The following is a 23,957-nucleotide window of genomic DNA, read 5'->3' on the forward strand; positions in this document are numbered from 1 at the left end:
GGCAGACTCTTGATTTCGGCTCAAGTCATGATCCTAGGGTTGTGGGATTGAGCCCTGTGTTGGGCTCTGCACTGAGTGTGGATCCTGCTTAAGATTCTTTCCTGCTCGCACATGCTCTCTCTTTCTCTAAAATTAAAAAACACACACAACACACACAAAACAAGATGCACTGCTTTATATATTTGTATAATCAGTATCTTAAGATAATGTTATGCTAGAGCCAAAATTGTCTATAGAGTGCTGTCATTTGTGTAAAATAGTGGAGGTTTCAGGGGAATAGAAATTCCCTAAGACTTCTATTTTATATAGACCACTTCTGCAGCCATGACTTCTATAAACATTTGTAAATGAGAGACATGGTTGCTCAAAATCAGAATTTGAACCCACCCCCAAATGCCTGATGTTTTCTCTTTGGCCATATTTATAGATTTGTTCTACCTGAGAGTATAAAAGCCATTGTTACTCAAGAAGCAGTTGGTCATCTTAGGTATTAAGTGTCCCCTGGTCATTTTCTAGGCCAGAAAACAGATACCTTCAAAAATTGTTGCTATATTCTGCTTAGTGTATATATCACCATATCTCTGGCTCAAGACCACACCTTATGCAAAGAGTTTTTGATGTTAGCTCTGAAACTGCCTTCCTTATGATGGAAATCGTAAAAACAGATCAAGTGATGAGGGAGAGAGGACCCAGCAGATGGAAGACACTCAAATGTAGACTTTCTCCAAAACCACCCTGGGCAAGATGGGCTTTCCGCGGAAAGTGTCTGTGCTTTTGAGGCAGACTGTGCCATTCCAGTGAATGTAGTCTCGCTGAAGAAGCCAGTTTGTTGAGAGGCCAGAAATTCCAGAATCTGAGCTCTGCTCACAGACCTTCACCTCAGTCCAGAAACAATGTGGATACATACTACCCTGATTTGCAAGTCAGAATGACTGGGAGGCTCATCTTTCACTCTCGGATTGCCCATCCAACATCTTTAATGTAGCAGTTGCCAGTGCTCAGAAGCAAAGTAGTTGTCCTCTTTTGGAACGCCAGTGCTAAGTCACTATGAAATTTTGTATACATATTATTATTTATGTATATTTTCCACAAGCATGTTCTTTGCTGAATTGGAATTGAACCAAACCGAATCTCAGTTAAGATTCTCATAAAGAAACTAAAACATGACACCAAAAAGTTAATTAACATGCTCTTCAGACTCTGCTTTTCTTATCTGAATGAAACAGGTTTAAAATACAGAAACTTTGTGGTGATAAGTTAACACTATTAATAGTTAATATAAAAGTTATCACAGTAAGTTTCTACTGATATAAGTGTGGTGACCTGAGGGTTGAAGCTATTATCTTCCACATCGTAGCAACGATGAATAATAAACAAATGAATTGAGTATACTCATAAACAAATGAGTAAATAAAAGGGTAAGTTTTATGGTATGTCAACCAAAACTCTTTGAGGACTGATCAAAGGTCTACAGCAGGAAATGCACAAGATGAGTGTAGAATATCTTGTCCTACCAGAAAGTGATGAAGTTCTCAAAGACTACTAAAGTCATGTCAAAGAGACTCAGAAACCAATTTGGAACTCCCACTGGCCACAGATGAAACAGAGCATCAAAAAGAATAATAACTGCAACAGATTGGAGCATAAGAAATATGTTTAAATGGAATAGTTTATAATGACACTTTTTAAAAAATTTTTTTTAATGTTTTTATTTATTTTTGAGACAGAGACAGAGCATGAGCAGGGGAGGGGCAGAGAGAGAGAGGGAGACACAGAATCTGAAGCAGGCTCCAGGCTCTGAGCTTTCAGCACAGAGCCCAACACGGTGCTCGAACTCACGGACTGTGAGATCATGACCTGGGCTGAAGTTGGATGCTTAACCGACTGAACCACCCAGGCGCCCCTATAATGACACTTTTAAAACAATCCATTGGCCATATTTGGATGAGATTAGAGAACCAAGTAATTGTTTGGAAATCAGTAAATAAAGGGAAAGAACCAAGCATGAGCAACTGTTTTTCCTGTGCAAAGTGTACTACAGGGTTACTAAGTAATGGATGAACATGAAGTTTCAATTTAGACAGAAGAATTCTAGCAAATGAATTGAGAAGGAGTGTTAGACTATCATTAAGTATGGCCCTAAAGAAGTAATAAATACAGTCAGTGTTCTTCAGTGGCTAGTAATATTTTAAAAAGATCAACAACAGGTATCCTTTCCCTCGGGATGAAAGTATACACCACCATCTAAAACTCTTCCTATCGGGGTGCCTGGGTGGCTCAGTCAATTAAGCATCCAACTTTGGCTCAGGTCATGATCTCATAGTTCATGGGTTAGGGCCCCACATCAGGCTCTGTGCTGACAGCTCAGAGCCTGGAGCTTGTTTTAGATTGTGTCTCCCTCTTTCTCTGCCCCTCCCCTGCCCATGCTCTGTCTCTCTCTCTCAAAAATAAGTAAACATTAAACAAGAAGAAGAAGAAGAAAATAAAAATCTTCCTATCAAAACACCTAAATCTGATTATGCCTCTTATATCTAATTGTCAATCTATAGGAAATACCTGTAATATTTTCCATATGTTTGGTTCAGAGGAACGGGTTAAATAATATTTTGTGGGTGTAATCATAATATAGACTGGGGAAGCCTCAGGTCAGACAACCTGGTTTCTTCAAATAAATGACAAAATAAAAAAGGAGACAAAATAGAACACTAGTAATGTATAAATTGAGATGGTATTGATTGGAATTAAAAAGTTCCAGGGACTGGTGTTTGGGAGAAGGGTAAAAATATTGATGCACTCCAGTTTCCAAGTTAAGAAAACTTCTTAAAATTCTTGCCAACCACTGAAAGAGAAGTGTATAATTTCCAAGCCAGGAAAGGGGGATAAAAGAGAAGTGAGCAGCAGTCAGTTAAGGAGAAGAAAAGAAATATTGAAAAGGTAAAAGAAGCTACAAAATATGAATAGTAGATACAAATACAGCTATATCATTGCCAGTAAGTATAAATGGACTAAATTTCATAAAGCTGAAGATTGGCAGCCTAGAAAAGAAAATCTGGTACATGTTGTACACGTGAGACACATCCAAAATTCATTGCAGGGGCACCTGGGTGGCTCAATCAGTTAAAGGTCCAGCTTCGGCTCAAGTTACGATCTCGTGGTTTGTGGGTTCTAGCCCCATGTAAGGCTTTCTGCTGTCAGTGCAGAGCCTACTTGGGATCCTCTGTCTGCCTCTCTTTCTGCACCTCTCCTGCTTGTGCATGCTCGCACTGTCTTGCTGTCTCTGAAAAATAAACATTAAAAAAAAAAAAATCAATCGATCAATCTCAATCCAGAGGGCCTGTAAGAAAAGGACTCATCAAGTTGGGAAGCCAATTTTATTTCTCTTAAGAGAACATGAAGAATTTATTTTATTCTCTTTTCAGATTAAAGAAAAAGGAGTTTAGTTTAGAAGAAATATATACCAACAAGAATTATAAGTCTCCTCCTGCAAACAGGTGGGTACATGAGTAGGAGTGAATAGACTGGGAGGGCTTCTGAAATGATCGATGCAAATCTCCAATCCATTCACTTTAGAAAGGAAGTTATTGGAAATAACTAGAATTGGTATTTTTAGTTCCCAGCGCTTGAACTGGGGTTGGTGGTAGGATGGGACAGAAATGTGTGATGAGTTAGGTAGGTACAGAAAACACCATTTCCTTTCAGTTTGTATTTGTGTTTTTAGCAAAAACCTGGCTGTCCTTTTCAGGACTAGTAATCATTGATCTTCAGATATGATTCCAAATCCAAACACAGAGAGTGTTTCACATGGCTACCTTTGAGTGTGAATTCAGTTCAAGTCAGGGAACATTTATTAAATTCCTGTTGTGTCCAGGTTGTAGCAGGAGAGTTCTAGGATTTTATCCTGTAAAGTGAGCATTTGCTCTAAGACCTTTGTACGAGATTATTCATTGCAGCATTGCTAAATAATAGGAAACAATTGGAAACAACTTAAAATTGAATTATGATTCAGCCTTATAATGGAATACACTGTAGCCATTAAAAGGAATGAATCAGATACCTGTTTACTGAATTAGAATAATCTTAAAAGTTATTGACAAAAAAAAAAAAAAGTTATTGACAGATCAGAGAGGCACAGTGTATAGGGCAGTGTATGTGGTTTGCTACCATTTGAACACAAGAAAACCAAAGTGGAGGATATATGCTGTGGGTTAGCAGACTATAGGCCACATTCAGCGAGTGGCCCATTTCCTTTCTTTTTTTGTTACAGTCTGTGAGAAAAAAAAAAAAAAAGGCTTCTATATTCTTAAAGGGTTGTTTAAAAACAAAAAATATAATCGAGTCCTATGTGCTCATTAATTTAAAAATGTTTCCTACCTGTCCCTTCACACAAAAGGGCTGATCTCTGGTAATATATGCTTATTTATGCATGTCTCTGATTGAATGACTTTGTGAATACATAAAAAAGTGGCTCGTGTTGCCTACGGGGTCTGGTCTTTATTCCTTACCCTTTTGCTCAGTGTCAGTTTTTTCACTGGGTGTTCATATATTACATATCCATAAATACATATTTTTCTTCGTACATAAAAAGATACTGGCCAGAGAAAGCAGTCAAGTAAGTAGTCATTAGTTGTTTTAGCCCCAGTTGACCAGAAGGGTTGGTGACCTAGGAGATGGGCCACGTGAGTCATTGTATTGGTGATTCTTTTTTTGTGCTCCACCCTTAGGTGTTTGGAGACCATCTTTGAGGAACCTAAGGAACGAAATGGTACGCTAATCTCAATCAGCCAACAGAAGAGAAAACGAGTTCTAGAATTTCAGGATTTTACAGTCCCACGAAAGAGGAGAGCTCGTGGTAAAGTCAAGGTGGCAGGCAGCTTTACCAGGGCCCAGAAGGCAGCTCTGCAGAGTCGAGAGCTGGATGCTCTGTTGATACAGAAACTAATGGAATTGGAGACCTTTTTTGCCAAGGAAGAGGAGGAGCAGGAGCGATCATCTGGTTGTTGAAAAGCAGTTTGGTTTAGGGGGTCTCAATTTTAGATTTTCCAGTCTCCTTGGAAGAAGTTGCCTAATTTTGCCCTACCACCCAAACTACTCAAAATGCAGTCCGTGGATTTTACCTATTTTAAGGTGCAACCTTTTTAGGAAATGGTGAAGGAGGGTCCTCTACTTCTACTGCTGAGTATTGAACCTCAGGAATGTTCCCTTTCTCCTGGAAATGGTCCTGAAAACCATCTGGCCCCCTCCTCCTCACACTCGCCATCCACAGGAGGAGGACTCAGCATACCTTCAGTAACACTAGAATTCCAAGGACTCATAGCATTTGCACGTCCGTGTGAAAGTTCTGCGTTGTTTACGGTGGTGCTAGACCAAGATTATTTAGAGACGTGGCCTAGGGAGGGGGACCTGGCGTCCTGTTCTTTGTGGTCTCACCAGCTCATTTCAGTAGTTGAGGAAAGATGAGCTGTTGTGTTTCCTAATCCTTTTGAGTCTGTCTGCCCAGAATCGTGCGTGTGTGTGCGTGTGTGTGTGTGTGTGTGTGTGTGTGTGTGTGGTTGTGTGTGGCTTTTCCCCAGCATTTTCTCCCCTCTGTGACTATGGGTCACTAGTGCCAGAGGAGCCCGTCCAGGCCCCCTTCAAAGTAAGTTGCACTTTTTAATGTTGTGGTGTTATTTTCATTTGTTTTTATTTCTTTCTTTTCTTTTCTTTCTTTTTTTTTTTTTTTTTTTTTTTTTTTTTTTTTTTGTATTATTGCTGCATGTTTGGAGCCTTTAAATGTGATTTTAAAACAAAATTTTAAGACATCAAGGAGAAAGACAATAATGTCTTAAGAATATATGACAGGCATTTGACCCAGTGTATCAGTGCATGGTATGGGACAATGGTGAGACATTTTCCCATTATGTGTTTCAAGCAGTCCCTTCCCCATTTCCACCTTCCAGTGTAGCTCATTAGAAGGAGTACTTTTTCATCTGTGTTCTCATTCTTGCCCACTAAGTAGATGTGTTTATTTTAATGATAGAAGTAAGAGCAAGTTTTCCTCCCAATCATTTAAAAAAATGTGAAGGTTGGGTGTGGTCTTAATGGGTTTTATCTGAAGTGGTAGTCTATAACAAAGTTGGGTACGGCAGCTCAGGTGGTGATAAAAGGCCGACCCAGAGTGTTTGCAGCTGTCAGAGCAACTTGCTCCAAGAGTGGGGAGTGAGATGGCACGTGGTTCAGACCCAGTGATGCATCCTTGCAGGGGGATCATGAAATTCCATGGCCAGCCCTCTCTGAGAACACCCATCGTACTCTGGGCTCCTATGTCAAACCTACTGGAAATTTTGCAGAGTGCCAGAGTTGGCAGTTCCTTCATCTGTGCCTGCTTGAGTCTGTGGGCAGAAGGATGCTGTGTGGGTCGGCCAGGCCCAGAGGTGTCATTTGTTTTCCACTTAACTCCTATGTGCCCTTGCCCTGCTTCCCCCCCCCGCCACCACCATCCCCTGTGTTTTATCTTTCTTTCTCTCTTGCTTTCATTACAAAAGTTCAGAGAATTAACATTCCTTGGCTGGTGAGTGGGATGCTACACCCAGCCTCAGGACACTGGTCACCTCTTCCCATTCTCCTAGGAACCACTGCTAGGAAGCAGCCACCCAAGGAGACTGTCAGAGCTCCAGAGATATTTTCAAAGTCAGTCTGTTAGAGTGAGTGGTGCCGTCCTGGTGTGTCTCCTAGGGTTCCTTTGTCTCCCCATTTGTGAGTGGGTGGGAAGATGGTGTGGGGGCAGGGGGTCTCTATGTGCCTTTCCTTTGCAGGTTGACAGTCTGTGCCACACTGGAGCAGAAGAACTGACATGAGCAAGAAAAAAAAAGTGCCACATCTGTCTTCTAGGCCCGCTGCCTCAGACATAGCATTTAGTAAGTGAAATACACATCTGGTAACCCATAGAGGCTTCTAAGGCCATGGCCAAATAGCATTGAAGAGAGCCGCATTTCCACACTGGCTTGGAATGTGAACCAGATTCCGCTGTTCTACATCTGCTTTGCCCAGACTGTATAGACACAACCTGTGTTTCACCTCAGTACCTCTCCCATCCTGGGACAGGGTCCTTAGACACTAAATGTTTTTCTCTGTCTTTTTGCCTAAGGGAGTGGGGATTAGTATTCCATTTTACCCTCTGACAAACATTTTTAGGGAGTGCTGCTGGACAGCTTGCAAACTCCCAGCAACTCAGCAGAGCCCTGTTTGCCAGCTCCGTTGCTGGTGTAGACGAGTCAGCAATGCGGCAACAACCCATGTCATCCAGCAGACTGAAGTTGAACGGGCACAGCTGTGGCATCACCACCATTACAGAGATATAATTTCAAGTTTGCCCTTATACGTAGGCACGGTATTTGCAAGAGCCAGGAAGAATGATTTGGAACATTGGAGGCATGGAGTAAGTGGAGGCTTGGGCTCCCTCCTTGTCCTGGCAATGTGGAAGAGAAGCAGCTCTGAGGCATCTCTGCCTATCCTTGAAATTCTTGGCCTGCCCTCTGGCTGGGGGCCTTCCCCTGCTCCAAAGTTAAGAAGGGGCCCCCATTGCAAACTTGAAATTGCTTGCCTAAAACCGATACAGCAAGTTCTAGCTGTGCTCAGCCACACCTGTCTTTGCATCTGTTTTCACCATTGGCCTGGCCAGCTGCAAGGCTAGATCTGTGGTCCTCGGAGCCTGTGGAACCTGCCCACGATGGGGGGGGGGGGGGGCGTCGGCTGCTGGCACACCACTTGCTCAGAGCTACAGGAGGTCTCTTTCTGGGGTGGGGGTTGGTAGTTTCTGAGTATGGGGACTTCCCACCCCAAATGGTGGGAAGTTACAGTTAACTATGATTTACTCAACTATAATTCAACTCCAGAGGCTTAGTGTTTTTAATATGGGAAAGAGAGGAGAAATCTCAGGTCCAATCAGGGTTCTGCCTATCAGCTTTTCACTGAAACTTCAACTATGTTTTTTTTTTTTTTCCATCTTTCAGTTATAGCTATATTTGCCCCTCATCTGCTTCCTGCCCCCTTTCTCCTTCTCTTTTGGTCACCTTTCCAGTTTCATTTCTTCGTTAGTTTAAATGTACCTCATCATACCTATTAAAACAGATTATGTCCACTTTTTCTTACTGACCTTACTCTAAGAGCTACAGCTGAGGGAGGTACAGTGGAAAGACATGTAGCATTTGCCTTACGTGGAGCCTGAAGAGCTTAGAAACTCATGCTGTGAATCCCAAAACTCAGCGCTCCTTTAAGAGCTGTGAAAATCATGACATTTTGTCACAGTTTTGCCTGAAAGGGTCTTTTGCGCGGGTGCCAGAGCCAACCTGAGGTAAATTCCAGATCCTACCATCTGGGCACGATCCCTCCCCCCGCAGGGCTCACTCCCTGCCCACCAGACCAAGAGCAGCATAGGGTGTGCAGTACTGGGGCGGCAGCACCAAGGCTCTAGTGCAGCCTGATGGAAAGCACAGCTGGCACTTGGTCCCCAGGCTGGGATTCCATCTCCTAATACCATGTACATGGAGATCCGTGAAAGACCAACTTTTAGTCAGTGATGCTTTTCTCCCATTACCTGAGGGAGAAGTATGCAGTTGGTGCTTTCTTTTAATTCCCTTGTTTTGTTTTTGTTTTTGTTTTTGTTTTGTTTTGGAAGCTTTTCCCCTGGTATCATGGAAAGGACCTCTTAAACACCACATTGTTGGGTGGCTGTATCCAAAGTCTAGATAATTGGCCAGAGGTAGGGAGTAGCCTTTCCTGGATTGATGCAAAAGAAGGGCTCCTTACCACAACTGCACTTCTTGATATAAAAAGCTGGCTGCAGAGGAAGAGTTAATTTTACAAAAATCAAAGTTTGATATCATCTAGCTACAAATTGAGCAGCAGACGCTAATTTGATTATAAAGTAAGGGTCCCCATGTAGCCCACCATCTAGCACAGCATATTCTCAGATTTGATGCTTATTCATTGTGTGTCTTCACGAGCCCCTCCCTGGTGCTGAGTTGGATTTGAATTCTTGGTGAGAGGCCTCAGCATCTCCTTGGGCTGGTCTGGGCCAGTAAATAGCTGCCTGAAGTGTTTATATATTATCATGGTCAATATAGTTCAGTGAAATTTGTACATTTTTGGTAACATTGGCATACATGATGCCCCTGCAGTTCTTTTTCTGTTTGGTAGTTTGTGACTCTAAATTCCCACTGTTATGTGTGTTAATTTATGAAAATAAATTTTTTTTGGGAAAACCTTTCAAATAACTGTCAAGGCTGTTAGTCTATTCTCTTTTTTTATGATTTTATTTTTAAGTAAGCTCTACACCCAACATAGAGCTTGAACTTAACCCCAAGATCAAGAGTAGCAGGCCCTTCCAACTGAGCCAGCTAGGTGCCCCTGTTATTTTATGTTAAAAGTTTACCTATAACGTTATGAGGTTTCACCATTTTCTGAGGACTGTCCTGTGCTCAGAACATGTATAGGCCTCCACCTTTGGGTGGCCTTCTGAGCTTTCGATGAATCTTTTTAAATTTACTCAGTGGCAGCAAATCATCTCTTTGAGGGAATTTGGTATTTGGAAACAGCCAATACTCATTCAGATCTGAGTCCTACCCACTTAAGTGCAGTAGGTTTGCTGAGTAAGTATTTTAGGTGTGATTTTTAAATAGTGCAACTTTCTCATTTGGCAAAGGGGGAAGAAGCAGTTATAAATTCAAGTCATAAGATGTTTCAAATATTAGCAATCTATTTGGAGTAAGAGCTTCACTTGCTAATGAGACTACTAAGGAGAGTGTAAATGTGGTGGAGTACGTTCATTTGCTGTAAAAAAAAAAAAAAAAGGCTTGCCTTTTATCACATATCCTCCCAGCTGTACACAAGGTTAGGCTATGAGTCTTCTATTCTCAGTTCTCTAGTGAGATGATGGCAACTAGTGAAAGAATGACTAAAAACATGGCTCTCAAACACCATACTGACATGTCCCAGGAAGAAGCATGATTTCTGAGGATGGTTTTCCTTTGTCCAGAGGAAAAGCAGTGTACAGCGTCCCTGCTTGGCCTTTTCCAATTCATGGCTTCTACAACAGAATTTGGGGAGCATTCTGCCTCACAGCTATGTTTCTGCTTTTTAGATTTCACAGTTCTTTGAGAAGAGCACATTTTCTTTGTTTAGAAGGGAAAGGCTAATCATCTATTACGTGTTATTTCTCTAGTATCTCCCATTATAGAGTCTCAGTGTTGGTAAGGCTTCCTGAGAATAAGAGGACTGATCTAAGCTGATTTAAGAGTCCTCTGTTGTGGGACACCTGGGTGGCTCAGTCCATTAAGTGTCCGACTTTGGCTCAGGCCACGGTCTCACGGTTTGTGCGTTCAAGCCCCTCATCAGGCTCTGCTGACAGCTCAGACCCTGGAGCGTGCTTGCAACTGTCTCTTTCTTTCTCTCTGCTCCTCCGCTGCTTGTGTGCTCTCTATATATATCAAAAATAAAAAAAAAATTTTAATGTTTATTTATTTTTGAGACAGAGAGGGAGAGCATGAACGGGGGAGGGTCAGAGAGAGAGAGAGAGAGAGGGAGACACAGAATCCGAAGCAGGCTCCAGGCTCTGAGCTGTCAGCACAGACCGGGGCTCAAATCACGAGCTGTGAGATCACGACCTGAGCTGGAGTCAGACGCCCTACCGACTGAGCCACCCAGGTGCCCCCTGTTTTGCATTTTTAATGTCAGACTCTTGAAGATGGTGAAATGGTCCCTGAAATAGTGCGAACATACCCCAAAGAATGGGATGAGTCTGGCTGCCCCTCATGTCCTTCCCCTACTGCTGCCTGCCTAAGTTATCCTGGTAAAACACAATTTCACACTTCTCAGAACCACCTCTTAAAATCTCTCTGTTCCTTTCTCCTCGCCCCCAAATAAAGATAGTAACTACCATTTATTGAGCCCTGACCAAGGGCCAAGCATTTTGCGCTTATTACCTCCATGAATTCTCACAGCAACCTAAAGTAGGTTTTGGGTTTTTTTTTTTAATGTTTATTTATTTTTGAGACAGAGAGTACAAGTGGGGGAGGGGCAGACAGAGGGAGACAGAAAAAGCAGGTTCCAGGCTCTGAGCTGTCAGTGCAGAGCCTGATGTGGGGCTCAAACTCACAGCGAGATCATGTCCTGAGCCGAAGTCTGATGCTTAACAGACTAAGCCACCCAGGCACCTCTCAAGTAGGTATTTTTAATCCCCGCTTTGTAGATGAAGAAACAGGCTTAAAGCTCACATCTACTCCTGACCATGGTACTACCAAACCCAACGTTTCTGCCCACATCTTTCTCTCTATTTCATTTCCCTTTGATGCTCCACTACCCTGAATTTTTTCTAGTTTCTCAGATCCTCCATGCTGTCGCTTGCCTTGAAGCTTTTACACGAAAGCTGTGACCTTGGCCAGAAGTGTTCTTTCTCCCACCCCTTCATTGGACTGCCTCTACTTCAGATTTCTGGGGGCTTTCCCTAGCCCCTTCCCACTCTGCCCCCTGCCACCGCCCTGATAGTCACCCCTCTTAGATGCTTCCTCAGCCCATGCACTCTCCACCCTCTGAATTGTCTGCTCACTCCTCAGGTTCCCCCTTTTGCCAGTGAGCTTCAAAAGAGTGAAGTCTTGTTTGCCATCCCTAGCCCCTTGCACATCCCTGGCACACAGGTGCTCAGTCACTGCTTATTGAACAGATCAATGTACCATGGGCACAAAACTATCAAGCCAGTCCTCTGGAAGGGCATGGACAGGTAGGGGAGACAGACACATGGGTCAGGAACTGAGAGGAGCCCAACTGGAGAGTTTTAGAATACAGAGAGAAGTGCTGTGGGGATAGACAGATTTTTTTAAATGCTTATCTAGTTTGAGAGAGAAAGTGGGGGGCAGAGAAAGAGGAGAGAGTCCCAAGCAGGCTCTGCTCTGTTGGCACAGACTCAGATGTGGGGCTTGATCCCAGGAATCATGAGATCATGACCCAAGCCAAAATCAAGAGTCGGACGCTTAACTGAGCCACCCAGGTGCCCCCAAGCATCCGGGTTATGATCTCACAATTGATGAGTTCGTGTCCCATGTTGGGCTTGGTGCTGGCAGTGCAGAGCCTGCTTAGGATTCTCTCTCTCCCTCTCTCTCTCTCTCTCTCTGCCCCTCCCCCACTTGCTCTCTCTCTCTAAAATAAATAAGTTAAAAAAAAAAAAGACAACCAACTGAGCTACTCAGGCACCCCAAGACAGATTTTTTTTAATTAAGAAATGTAAAACTTGCAGTAAAGAGAAAAGAACAACATAACAAGCACCCATATTTCTGTCATTCAGAATTAACAAGGGTTAATATTTTCCAAATTGCTTCCAGTCATGTTTAAAAGAAATAAAACATTACATGGGGCACCTGAGTGGCTCGGTCAGTTAGGCATCTGACTTCAGCTCAGGTCATGACTTCACAGTTTGTGAATTTGAGCCCCACATCAGGCTCTGTGCTGACAGGCCAGAGCCTGGAGACTGCTTCAGATTCTGTGTCTCTCTCTCTGCCCCTCCCTTGCTCACATTCTGTCTCAAATAACCATTAAAAAATTTTTTAGGGGCGCCTGGGTGGCTCAGTCGGTTAAGCAGCTGACTTCGGCTCAGGCCACGATCTCGCGGTCTGTGAGTTCGAGCCCCGCATCAGGCTCTGTGCTGACAGCTCGGAGCCCGGAGCCTGTTTCAGATTCTGTGTCTCCCTCTCTCTCTGACCCTCCCCCGTTCATGCTCTGTCTCTCTCTGTCTCAAAAATAAACGTTAAAAAAAATTTTTTTATAAAAAAATTTTTTAAAGAAATAAAACATTACAGATCACTGAAGTCCCAAAACTATCAGTCCCTCTTATATCCCCTCTCCACTCCCTAGAGACAGCCACTATCAAAAGGTTAGTATTTGTCCCTCAGTGCCCTACCTCCTCTCTGTCTCTGTCTCTGTCTCTCTCCATCAGCAACTTAATATTTTTACATTGTTTATTTGTTTTGTTTTTTGTTTTGTAAGCTCTACTCCCAATGTGGAGCTTGAACTCACAGCCCAAGATCAGTATTTGCATGCTTTACCGACGGATCCAGCTAGGCACCCCTATATTGGCTTTTGGGGTTTTTTTAAGACACATTTATTTAACATCATTACCAGACTATTACATTTAGCAATCAACAGTACGGGTGCAAAAAAACAAAACAAAACATCCGTATTAAGACCCTTTGTTGGAATACTTCAACTCTATACAGAACAGAAACCAAAATAATCTATTATACAGTTAGTCACAAATACAATCCTTGTGTTTTTTGCCCATACACATGAATATTATCTAAAACGTAACTTCTTTGTAGCAGCTAGGCCCTGCCACAGTGGTGCTTAGCTGAGTTCACTAATCTATTGTATCTTCCCTGTTACTTCTCTGACTCTCCTCTCCTGCTAAGCTTTATTTACTGACAGAAATTGAAACCTTCTGTCACTGCCATAGCTACTGCCAGAACTGCCATAGCCACCTTGGTTTTGTGGTTTGGCAGAGTATGGTCCTCCACCACCAAAGGGCCCAAAGCTTCTGCCTCCAAAGTGGTTTTCTTTCACGGGTCCAGAATTTGAAGATTGAATATTGGAATTGCCACAGTCATTATAGCTTCTGCCACCTCCAAAGTGACTACCATCTTTACCAAATCCAATGCAGCCATCCCCACTGCCACCATATCCAACCACCACCATGGCTGCCACCAAAGTCACCCCATGACCAAAGTTGTCATTCCCACCAAAACCACTTCCATGATCACCATCAAAGTTTCCAGAATCATTTCAACCTCTTTGGCTTGACAAAGCACTAGCCATCTCTTGCTTATATAGGGCTTTCCTCACTTCACAGTTGTAGCCATTCATAGTATGGTATTTCTAAGTGACAGTCTAGTCAGTCACAGTCATGAAAGGTCACAAAAGCAAAGCCTCTCTTCCTGCCACTGTCTCAGTCAGCCATGATTTCAATCACTCCAGTTTTCCCACATCGTTCAAAATAATCTCTTAGGTGATATTCTTCAGCATCTTCTTTAATGCCACCGACAAAAAAATCCTTTTCACAGTTAAGTGAGCACAAGTCTTTGACAATCTTCTCTTTAGTTCCACAACTCTTAAATCCACCTCCCCCTGAAGCACTTGGTGTTTGGATCTCTCATTACCATTACCACACAGTCTATGAGCATTCCCCATTGCTCAAAATGGCTCCTCAGACCCATTGGTTGTTTCAAAGTTTCCATGAAGAGCTTCTGCAGCTGCTCAGAATCTTTGGAAGACTGACTTAGACATGAGCACAGAAGGAGGAGAAACTTGAACAATGCCTACTTGCTGGCATCCAAGGGCAGAAAGGATAGGTATTTTGTTTTTAAAGTACACCAATCATGGGTGCCCGGGTGGCTGAGTTCGTTAAGTGTCTGACTCTTGATTTCAGCTCTGGTCATGGGCTCAGGTCATGATCTCATGGTACATGAGATTGAGCCCCAGGTCAGGCTCTGTGCAGATAGCTCCCAGCCATCTTGGGATTCTCTCCCTCTATGTCCCTCCCCCACTCGTACACATTCATTCATTCATTCTCTCTCTCTCTCTCTCTCTCTCTCTCTCACTCACTCACCATCTCTCTCTCTCTCTCAAATAAAAATAAACGGGGAGAGAGAGAGATAGAGAGAGAGAGAGAGAGATAGAGAGAGAGAGAGAGAGAATCCCAAGCAGGCTCCATCCACCTTGTTAGCACAGAGCATGACATGGAGCTCCATTCCACAAACCAGGAAGTTGGTTGCTTAACCAACTGAGCCAACCCAGGTGCCCCTAAATAAAAATAAATTTTAAAAATAAAATGCACCAATCATATACTTAGTATGTGTCAATTAGCATCTTGGTTATTTTCAACTGACATTTCATTTTTGAGACCTACTCAGGTTGGTAACATAGATCTAGGTCATTGCTTTCCATTGCTGTAGAGTAGACCATCATAGAAATGTAACTGGGGAATTTCTGCACCAATAGGGATTCAGAGAGATGGTGCAGTCTACTGAAGGAGAGCAGGAATTGTCTGGGGACTTCTGCTTTAGAAAGGCAATGGGTTTTCCAATTAAGGATTATGAATATATGCACATAGAGGTCAAAGTCTTGATACCTCTTCTTGGCCTTGGAAGAAAAAGAACTTTCAAAGTAAGAGACTACCTCCTCATTTAGCAGATTGACTCATTTCTCTGTGACACTCCAGGTGGGTGTGATGAAATGTGATACATCTGTCATCTCCAAAACTCAGAGGAAACTTTCTTTTAAAGAACTGGCCATCTCAGGGGCCCCAGGTGGCTCAACTGGTTAAGCATCTAACCCTCGATTTTGGCTCAGGTCATGATCTCACAGTTTGTGACATTGAGCATTGAGGCCCGCTTTGGGCTCTGCGCTGACATTACTGAGACTGCTTGGGAGTCTCTGTCTCCCTCTCTCTGCCCCTCCCCCACCACATGCATGCACACTTTCTGTATCTCTCTCAAAAATAAATCCCCATCAAAACTCAAAACTCAAAACAAAACAAACCGGCCATTCCAGAATGTTAAGATTTTTGGCAAGATTAAGGCTGAAATAAAAATGAGCAAGATAAAAAGTTACAGGTTTTGAAAGAACTCCTTTGGAAAGAAAAATCGTAAAAATACTATATAAACTTGAATACATTGTATGTACGAAATCTAAATTAGACATGCATTCCTAGGGTGTATTAGTGAACCATTGTTGCGATATTGCTGCATAACAAACCACCCTAAATTTAGTGGAAAGCAACAGTGAGCATTTACTATCATGCTCATGGGGCTGTCGATTAACTGTGGTTTGGCTGATCTAGAATGGGCTCAGTTCAGTGGTTCTGCTTCAAACTTCAGATCAGGTGGGCTTTGCCATAGTTTAGGTTCTAGTTTAGTTTCGTTTAGGATCTCTCACACTCCTTGCACCAATAGCTCCCCAAAGCAAGAAAGCCTAGCCAGACCACACAAACACATTTAAGGCCTCTGCTCTCCTCATATCATTCCTTGCTCTGTGGAGCAACCGCAACATCATATGGCCAACCTCAACATCAGCAGAACAGAAGAAAATATTCTACCCATAATAGGAAGAATCACAAAGCCATATAGGAAAGAACATGAATATTTTAATACAGGGAGGTGTGAAGAACTGGGACAAATGGTCAATAATTCAATCTACCAGAGTGTAAATAAGAAAACAAAATTGAGGGGCGCCTGGGTGGCTCAGTCGTTAAGCATCCGACTTCGGCTCAGGTCACGATCTCGCGGTATGCGAGTTCGAGCCCCACTCTGTGCTGACCGCTCAGAGCCTGGAGCCTGTTTCAGATTCTGTGTCTCCCTCTCTCTCTGCGCCTCCCCTGTTCATGCTCTGTCTCTCTCTGTCTCAAAAATAAATAAATGTTAAAAAAAAAAATTTTAAAAAGAAAACAAAATTGATAGCAATTATAAACGGAAGTAGCCAGACACTTGCTCTGAGATACGATCTTATGAACAGCAAAAATGTCTGCTTTGCCAAACAAGTTTTTGCCAGGTTTTTTTGTTTGTTTGTTTGTTTTGGGGGGGGGGGTTGCCCCAACTTCAAAGTCACAGAAATGAAAATCTTAGCAGGGAGGGACCCTTAGAATTTCTTCCTGGGACTGTGTGCTGCACATCACTCAGATGTTAAAACTCTCACAACAATGTAACAAAACTTGTGTTTGATGAATGGGGTTAAATGCCTTTGGCATTCCTCACACACTACCCCCCCTCCACCTTAGCTCTGGATTTGGTTACCAGCAACAGTTCCTTTATTACCCTTTGGAACCCACACTGTCCCAGTATTCTTTGGAAGGCAGAAATCATAAAAAGTCATCCCGAAAAATTGCTGGATAATCTGGGTGTAATAGCCCAGCCATTTCACTTACTGATCCTATAAATCTTAGAAAGTCACATGACCTCTTTAAAATGAAAGACTTGATCAGCCACTCTTGCTCTCCCTCAGTCCAACTGTACAAAGCAGTCAGAATGAGATTTTTTTTTTAATGCATCAAAGAAAGGGTTTATTCCAGAGGCAGCTGAATGAAAGCACAGAAGGTTGACTCAAATCTGTCCAGAATGATAAATTTTTTTCATCTTTATTTTTATTATTTATTTAAAAATTTTTTTAAATGTTTATTTTTGAGAGAGAGAGAGAAAGAGAGAGAGAGAATGTGCACAAGCAGGAAGGGGCAGAGAGAGAGGGAGACACAGAAGTGAAGCAGGGTCCAGACTCCGAGCTATAAGCACAGAGCCCCATGCAGGGCTTCAACTGACAAACCTCGAGATCACGACCTGAGTGGAAATCAGGCGCTTAACCGACTGAGCCACCCAGGCACCCCTTTATTATTTTTTAAGTTAAGTCCATGCCCAACATACGGCTCAAATTCATTACCCCTAGATCAAGAGTTGCACACTCTACAGACTGAGCCAACCAAGTGCCTATGGAATGAGATATTTATTTATTTATTTATTTATTCATTCATTCATTCATTCATTCATTCATTCATTATTTGTTTGTTTGTTTAAAGTAGGCTTCACACCCAGCACAGAGCCCAACACAGTGCTTGAACTCACAACTCTGAGATCAAGACCTGAGCTAAGATCAAGAGTTGGTCACTTAAAAAATTTTTTTGAAGTGTTTATTTATTTTTGAGAGAGATAGACACAGAGCACAAGTGGGGGAAGGGCAGAGAGAGAAGGAGACACAGAATTCGAAGCAGGCTCCAGGCTCCTCACTGTCAGCACAGAGCCTGACACGAGGCTCGAACTCACAACCTCAATGACCGTGGAATCGTGACCTGAGCCAAAGTTGGACACTCAAGTGACTGAACCACCCAGGCACCCCCAAGATGTTTTTTTTAAGTTTATTTATTTTTGAGGTAGAGAGGAAGAGAGCACACGCAAGCAGGGGAGGAGGAGAGGGAGAAAGAGAATCCCAAATAGGCTCTGCACTGTCAGCACAGAGCCCCACAAGGGGCTGGAACTCATGAAAGGTGAGATCATGACCTGAGCTGAGATCAAGAGCTGGCTGCTTAACCAACTGAGCCACCCAGGAGCCCCATCTGAGATTTTTTTTGAATAAAACATTTTGAAGGGTGCCTGGGTGGCTCAGTCAGTTAAGCATCCAACTTCGGCTCAGGTCATAATCTTGCCATTCATGAGTTTGAGCCCTACATCAGACTGTGCTGACAGCTCAGAGCCTGGAGCCTGCTTTGGATTCTGTCTCCCTCTCTCTGCCCATTCCTGGCCCGTTCTCTCTCTCTTTCTCTCTCTCTCTCTCTCTCTCTCAAAAATAAAACATTTTAAAAAATTATTTTAAGTAAAATATTTTGATTTTAGGGGCACCTGGGTGGCTCAGTCAGTTGAGCATCTGACTTCAGCTCAAGCCACAATCTCATGGTTCATGGATTCCAGCCCCGCATGGGGTTCTGCGCTTTACAGCTCAGAGCCTGGAGCCAGCTTCCGATTCTTTGTTCCCTCTCTTTCTGTCCCTCCCCCACTTGTGTGTACACTCATGCCCTATCTCTCTCTCAAAAATAAACATTAAAAAAAAAAAACATTTTGATTTTAAGATAACTGTAGATCCACATGCACATTCTGCAAGAAATAATACAGAGTAGCCAGTTTCCGCCAATGGTAACATCTTGCCGAACTATGCCAATGGTAACATCTTGCCGAACTATACAGTATCACAACGATATTGACATTGATACAGTCAAGATAACAGTACATTTCTGCTATGGACTGAATGTGTCCCCCACCCCCACCCGCCAAATTCATATGTTGAAGTAACTAACCCTAACGATAGCGATATTCGGAGGTGGGGCTTTGGAAAGCTGCTTAAATTATGAAGGTAGACTTCATGAATGGGATTAGTGCCTTATAAAAGAGGCTCCAGAGAGATCCCTAGCCCCTTCCACCATGTGAGGATACAACTGGAAGTGTGAAACCCAGAAGAAGGCCTTCACTTGACCTTGACCAAGCTGGCATCTTGATCTTGGACTTACCAGCACCCAGAACTATAGGAAATAAATTTATGTTGTTTATAAATTACCCAATCTGTGGTATTTTGCTATAGCCACTTGAACAGACAAGACAATTTCTATCAGGATACAGTATATTTCTTTCAAATTGGGTAATTTCTATTGTTCTATCTTCAAGTTCACTGATTGTTGCCTCTGTCCCTCCATTCTGCTGTTGAGCCCATGCACTGTTTTTTGTTTTTTTTTGTTTGTTTGTTTTTTTTAGTTAGTGTATTTTTTTGTTCTAAAATGTTTATTTGGTTCTTTGTATTTTCTTTTTTTTAATTTTTTTTAATGTTTATTTATTTTTGAGAGAGAGAGAGAGAGAGAGCATGAACAGGGGAGGGCCAGAGAGAGAGAGGGAGACACAGAATGTGAGGCAGGCTCCAGGCTCTGAGCTGTCATCACAGCTCACAGACCATGAGATCATGACCTGAGCTGAAGTTGAGCACTTAACTGACTGAGCCACCCAGATGCCCCAGTTCTTTGTATTTTCTCTGTCTCTGCTAGGACTTTCTATTTTGTTTTGAGGAGAAGTTACTATTTTCTTCATTTGTTTCAAATGTGTTTGTTCACTGAAACATTTTTATGATGATAGCTTTTAAAATATTTTAATGTTTGGGGCGCATGGGTGGCTCAGTCAGTTAAGCGTCCAACTTCAGCTCGGGTCATGATCTCACAACCAGTGAGTTTGAGCCCCATGTCAGGCTCTGTGCTGACAGCCCAGAGCCCGGAGCCTGCTTCGGATTCTGTGTCTCCCTCTCTCTCTGCCCCTCCCCTGCTCATGCTCTCTCACTCCTTCAAAAATAAATAAACATTTAAATACATATATTTTAATAAAATAAATAAACATTTAAATATATATTTTTTAATCTTTTTCATTTAATTCTAGTATCTCTGCCATTTTGTATTGCTATATATTGATTTTTTTTTCTAAATTCAGTTTGAGATCTTCTTATTTTTTGGTATGGTGAGTGAATTTTTTCATTGAAACTTTGAAACTTTGGGTATTATGAGACCCTGGATCTCATTTAAACCTTTTATTTTACCTAATTTCTTTTTTCAATTTTTTAAAAATCTTTATTCATTTTTGAGAGACAGAACAGGGGAAGAGCAGAGAGAGAGAGGGAGACACAGAATCTGAAGTAGGTTCTAGGCTCTGAGTTGTGAGCACAGAGCCTGATGTGGGGCTTGAACTCATGAACCATGAAATCACGACCTGAGCCAAAGTTTGACGCTCAACCAACTGAGCCACCCAGACACCCCTTTCTTTCTTGTTTTTACTTTTGTGTGTGTGTAGGTTATTTATTAATAAGAGAGAGAGAAAGCACAGGCAGGGGAAGAGGAGAGAGAGAGAGAGAGAGAGCAAGAGAATTCCACGCAGGCTCCGCACTGTCAGCACAGAGCCTGATGTGAAGCTCGAACCCACAAACGGCGAGATCATGCCCTGAGCCGAAGTCAGACGCTTAATCAACTGAGCCACCCAGGTGATCTTAGCTAATTTCTAGTGATACCCCTCAGGCAGGTGAAGTGGTGGTGCTGTCTCATTACTGCCAGTTAAGGGTAGAAGGCCAGGTTTCCCACTCACCCACCTCTGTTACTACCTGGGGTGGTCTTCCTCCCACTAGTGGGTTGAGGTGAGAATTCTGGCTCCCCACGGGGCCTCCACTGACACCACAGAGTGGTGTCACCACACCAAGGCGAGGGGGTTGCCTTGTTATTGCTGGTCAATGGTATGAGTTCTGACTCTCCATCAAGTCTCATCTAACACCACCCCAGTGGGACACCTTGATCCTGTCAGGTAGGTGAAAATTAGGTTCCCCAATGTGGTCTGCACTGATACTGTGGAGGTGAAGAGAGTGAGCTTGGTCACCTATGGATGCAAATGAAAGTCCCGGCTCCCCACTTGGCCTTCTCTGACACCACCCCAGGTGGGAAGGTTGAGGGTCTTCATTACAGTCTGCTGAAGATGGAAGTCTAGGCACCCCATTCAGCCTTTGCTGGTGGGGGTGTAGCCACAGTTCTTTTATGTGTTTGGCTGGAGTAGAATGGCTATTATCTATTCTGTTCTGAAAGTCTACCCCTTTCCTGGTACTTTGGCTAGAGATTGCAGGCTTTTGTTGGGGCTTTGTGTTTTTTTTGGGGGGACAGGTGTCTATGCTCACTGGCATTTTCTGGTTGCCAACATTTTCAGCTCCAAGTCTGGGGTATATGAGACAAAAAGAAAACCCAGGGAAATTACCACTATGTTGTTACTTGTACTCTGAGTTACCTAGTCAGTCTGCCTCTGTCTACCTTTCAGTCTTTTTGTATTATATCTATGCCCAGATATGGTTTGAAGAACTATCCTGGTTGGGGAGGAATCAATATAGGTGAGACGGGTGGGCTGCTCATTGGGGTGCCTGCTGCAGTGGGTGGGAGTAGAGGGTATCCAGGGAAGCCTTCTCGATCCAACAGTCCTGGGTTTCTGAAGAAGCTGTCTTTGAATGAACCAAGGGGCGTCAGCTTCTCCAGTCCTTCCCTTGACCTCAGGATCTGTCTTAAGTGAGGGTAGTGTCAGGAGACCTTAAAGAAAGACTGCTAGGAAGCCAAGTAGCAGCAGAAATGGGATGAATTCCTTGTGTTCAATGGACTAATATCCAAAAGCATGGCTCTTTCTAAGAAGTTGTTTAGCCTTTCCCAGCACCTGGGCCCCAGTTTAGAATCACTTGGTTCTGCACATTGCAGTGACGTCCAAACTGCTTTGAATCATCCATTCTACAAGTATTTGTTCAGCATGTCCCATGTCCCATGTCTCATTGCAGCAGGTGCTATGGACTTAATGAGCAAATAGAAGTGTGAATTCTGCCTTCTGGAGGAAAGAGACAGAGATAAGTAGTAATTTTTACATTGTAATAAGTAGATATACAATGACAAACTGATGAGTGCTAGGAAAGAAACTACAGGGAGTTGATAAAGCCTCTCACAAGCTGCCAAGTTACTGTAGTAAGTGTTGAATGTGATGTCGAAAAACAGAAGTTTGCTCATAGAGTTAGTTAAACTCGGGTTACTCAAACATGCTTAAAATTGGTTTTTGGCTCTTCATCACAGCTAGCAATTGATATAGTTTCAATCTAAATAGCTTCTGCTTGGGGCGCCTGGGTGGCTCAGTCGGTTAAGCATCCGACTCCTGATATCAGCTTAGGTCATTATCTTATGGTTCGTGAATTTGAGCCCAGCATCGGGCTCTGTGCTGACAGGACAGAACCTGCTTAGGATTCTCTCTCCTTCTCACTCTGTCCTTCCCCCACTTGCTCTCTCTCTCTCTCTTCCCCCCATCTCTCAAAATAAATATTCAAAAAAAAATTTAAATGGCCTTTGCTTTTGAACCAAAAAGTCTACTGAACTCAAATTATACATGCTGATTACCCTTGTTGATTTGAATTAATTTTTCTCTCCCCAGTATCTAATATGGTTTCTGACTCTTAAAATTGTTTTAATGTTTATTTATTTATGAGAGAGAGGGAGTGACAGTGTGTGAGCAGAGGAAGAGCAGAGAGAGAGGGAGACACAGAATTCAAAGCAGGCTCCAGGTTCTGAGAGGTTAGCACAGAGCCCGACATAGGCTGAATGGTGAGGAATGGTGAGATCATGACCTGAGCCAAAGTCGGACACATAACCAACTGGGCCACTCAGGCGCCCCTACTGTGGGTTCTGACTCTTAAGTGCTTTCTTCCCTTATTACATAAAAAAGAAAATATATACACGTGCTTGGGTGGCTCAGTCAATTGAGCCTCTGACTTCAGCTCAGGTCATGATCTCACAGTTCATGAGTTGGAACACCACATCAGGCTTGAAAAAGAATATATATATATATATGTATATATATATATATGTATGTACATACATATGTGTGTGTGTATATATATATACATGTATATATATATGTGCATATATATACACGTGTATATATAAATATATACTGACAGTATAGTCAAATATCTGAATAGGCCAGAATTTTCAGACCTAAACAGAGGGTTGCATTTGACTGCAGCCCTGGCCCTTAAGTATGCCACATATGGAGACAAGAAATCTTGGCATCCACTTAATAAATATCTTTTCCTGTTATAGAATTTATTTTCTAGTGGGAAATATGCATAATAAGCAGATGATCTACCTGATGTCATGTTAGGTAGTGAGGGGGCCTATGAAGAATGATAAAACAGAAGAAGGAATAAAGTGACATCAGAGGTGCCATTAGAACACAGTGTCATTGAAAGCAGGCAGGGAGGTGTGATTCCAAACAGGTAGCTTCTCCAACACCTATGAGCTGGAGCATGCCCACCCAGATCAAGCTGAAAGGTTAGTGTTAGGGTTACTGTTAGAGTAAGGGTACAAGTACCTGTTTGAGTTCCTGCTTTCAGTTACTTTGGGTAGATGCCTAGGAGTGAAACTGTTGAATCAAAAGGTAATTCTGTGTTTGAACTCTTTGAAGAACTGCCAAACTAGTTTCCACAGCAGCTACATCATTTTACATTTCCATTGACATTGTACAGGGGTTCCAATTTCTCTTCATCCTCTCTAACACTTGTTATTTTCTGTTTATTTGGTTTTTAAAAATTATAGCCATCCTAATGGTTATGAAGTGGTGTTCAAGTCCTTTGCCAATCTTGAAATTGGGTTGTTTTTTTGGTTGTTAAAACCAACCATTTCAAAGTGAAGAATTCAGTGGCATTTAATACATTCACAGTGTTGTACAACCATCATCTCTACTTAATTCGGGAACATTTTCATCACCCCAAAATACAATAATGTGCATAAGCAGTCACCGGTGTTGCCCATGTTAACAGATGGAGGGGCAGGCTTTGAAGACATTAACCAACTGCTCAAGATGACAATGTAT

At 42.6% G+C, this 23,957-nt stretch overlaps 1 protein-coding gene across 14 annotated transcripts in view; it reads left to right on the forward strand.

Annotated features, from left to right (window-relative positions):
* PRR14L (proline rich 14 like) overlaps positions 1-9,251 on the forward strand; it is a 59,043-nt gene extending 49,792 nt beyond the window's left edge. For 11 of the 14 annotated variants that reach the window (XM_042963227.1, XM_042963218.1, XM_042963222.1 and 8 more), the window contains 2 exons: positions 3,420-3,491; positions 4,722-5,714. In XM_042963227.1, the coding sequence (XP_042819161.1) occupies positions 3,420-3,491; positions 4,722-5,001 (352 nt within the window). In that variant the 3' untranslated portion in view covers positions 5,002-5,714. Of the gene's footprint in view, positions 1-3,419; positions 3,492-4,721; positions 5,715-6,791 lie in introns of those variants that run through there. The other 3 variants (XR_006210227.1, XM_042963224.1, XR_006210228.1) reach the window with 3 other exon arrangements.
* The last annotated feature ends 14,706 nt before the right edge of the window (positions 9,252-23,957 follow it).

This window comes from Panthera tigris, chromosome D3, assembly GCF_018350195.1.
Source record: "Panthera tigris isolate Pti1 chromosome D3, P.tigris_Pti1_mat1.1, whole genome shotgun sequence".
Taxonomy (NCBI): domain Eukaryota; kingdom Metazoa; phylum Chordata; class Mammalia; order Carnivora; family Felidae; genus Panthera; species Panthera tigris.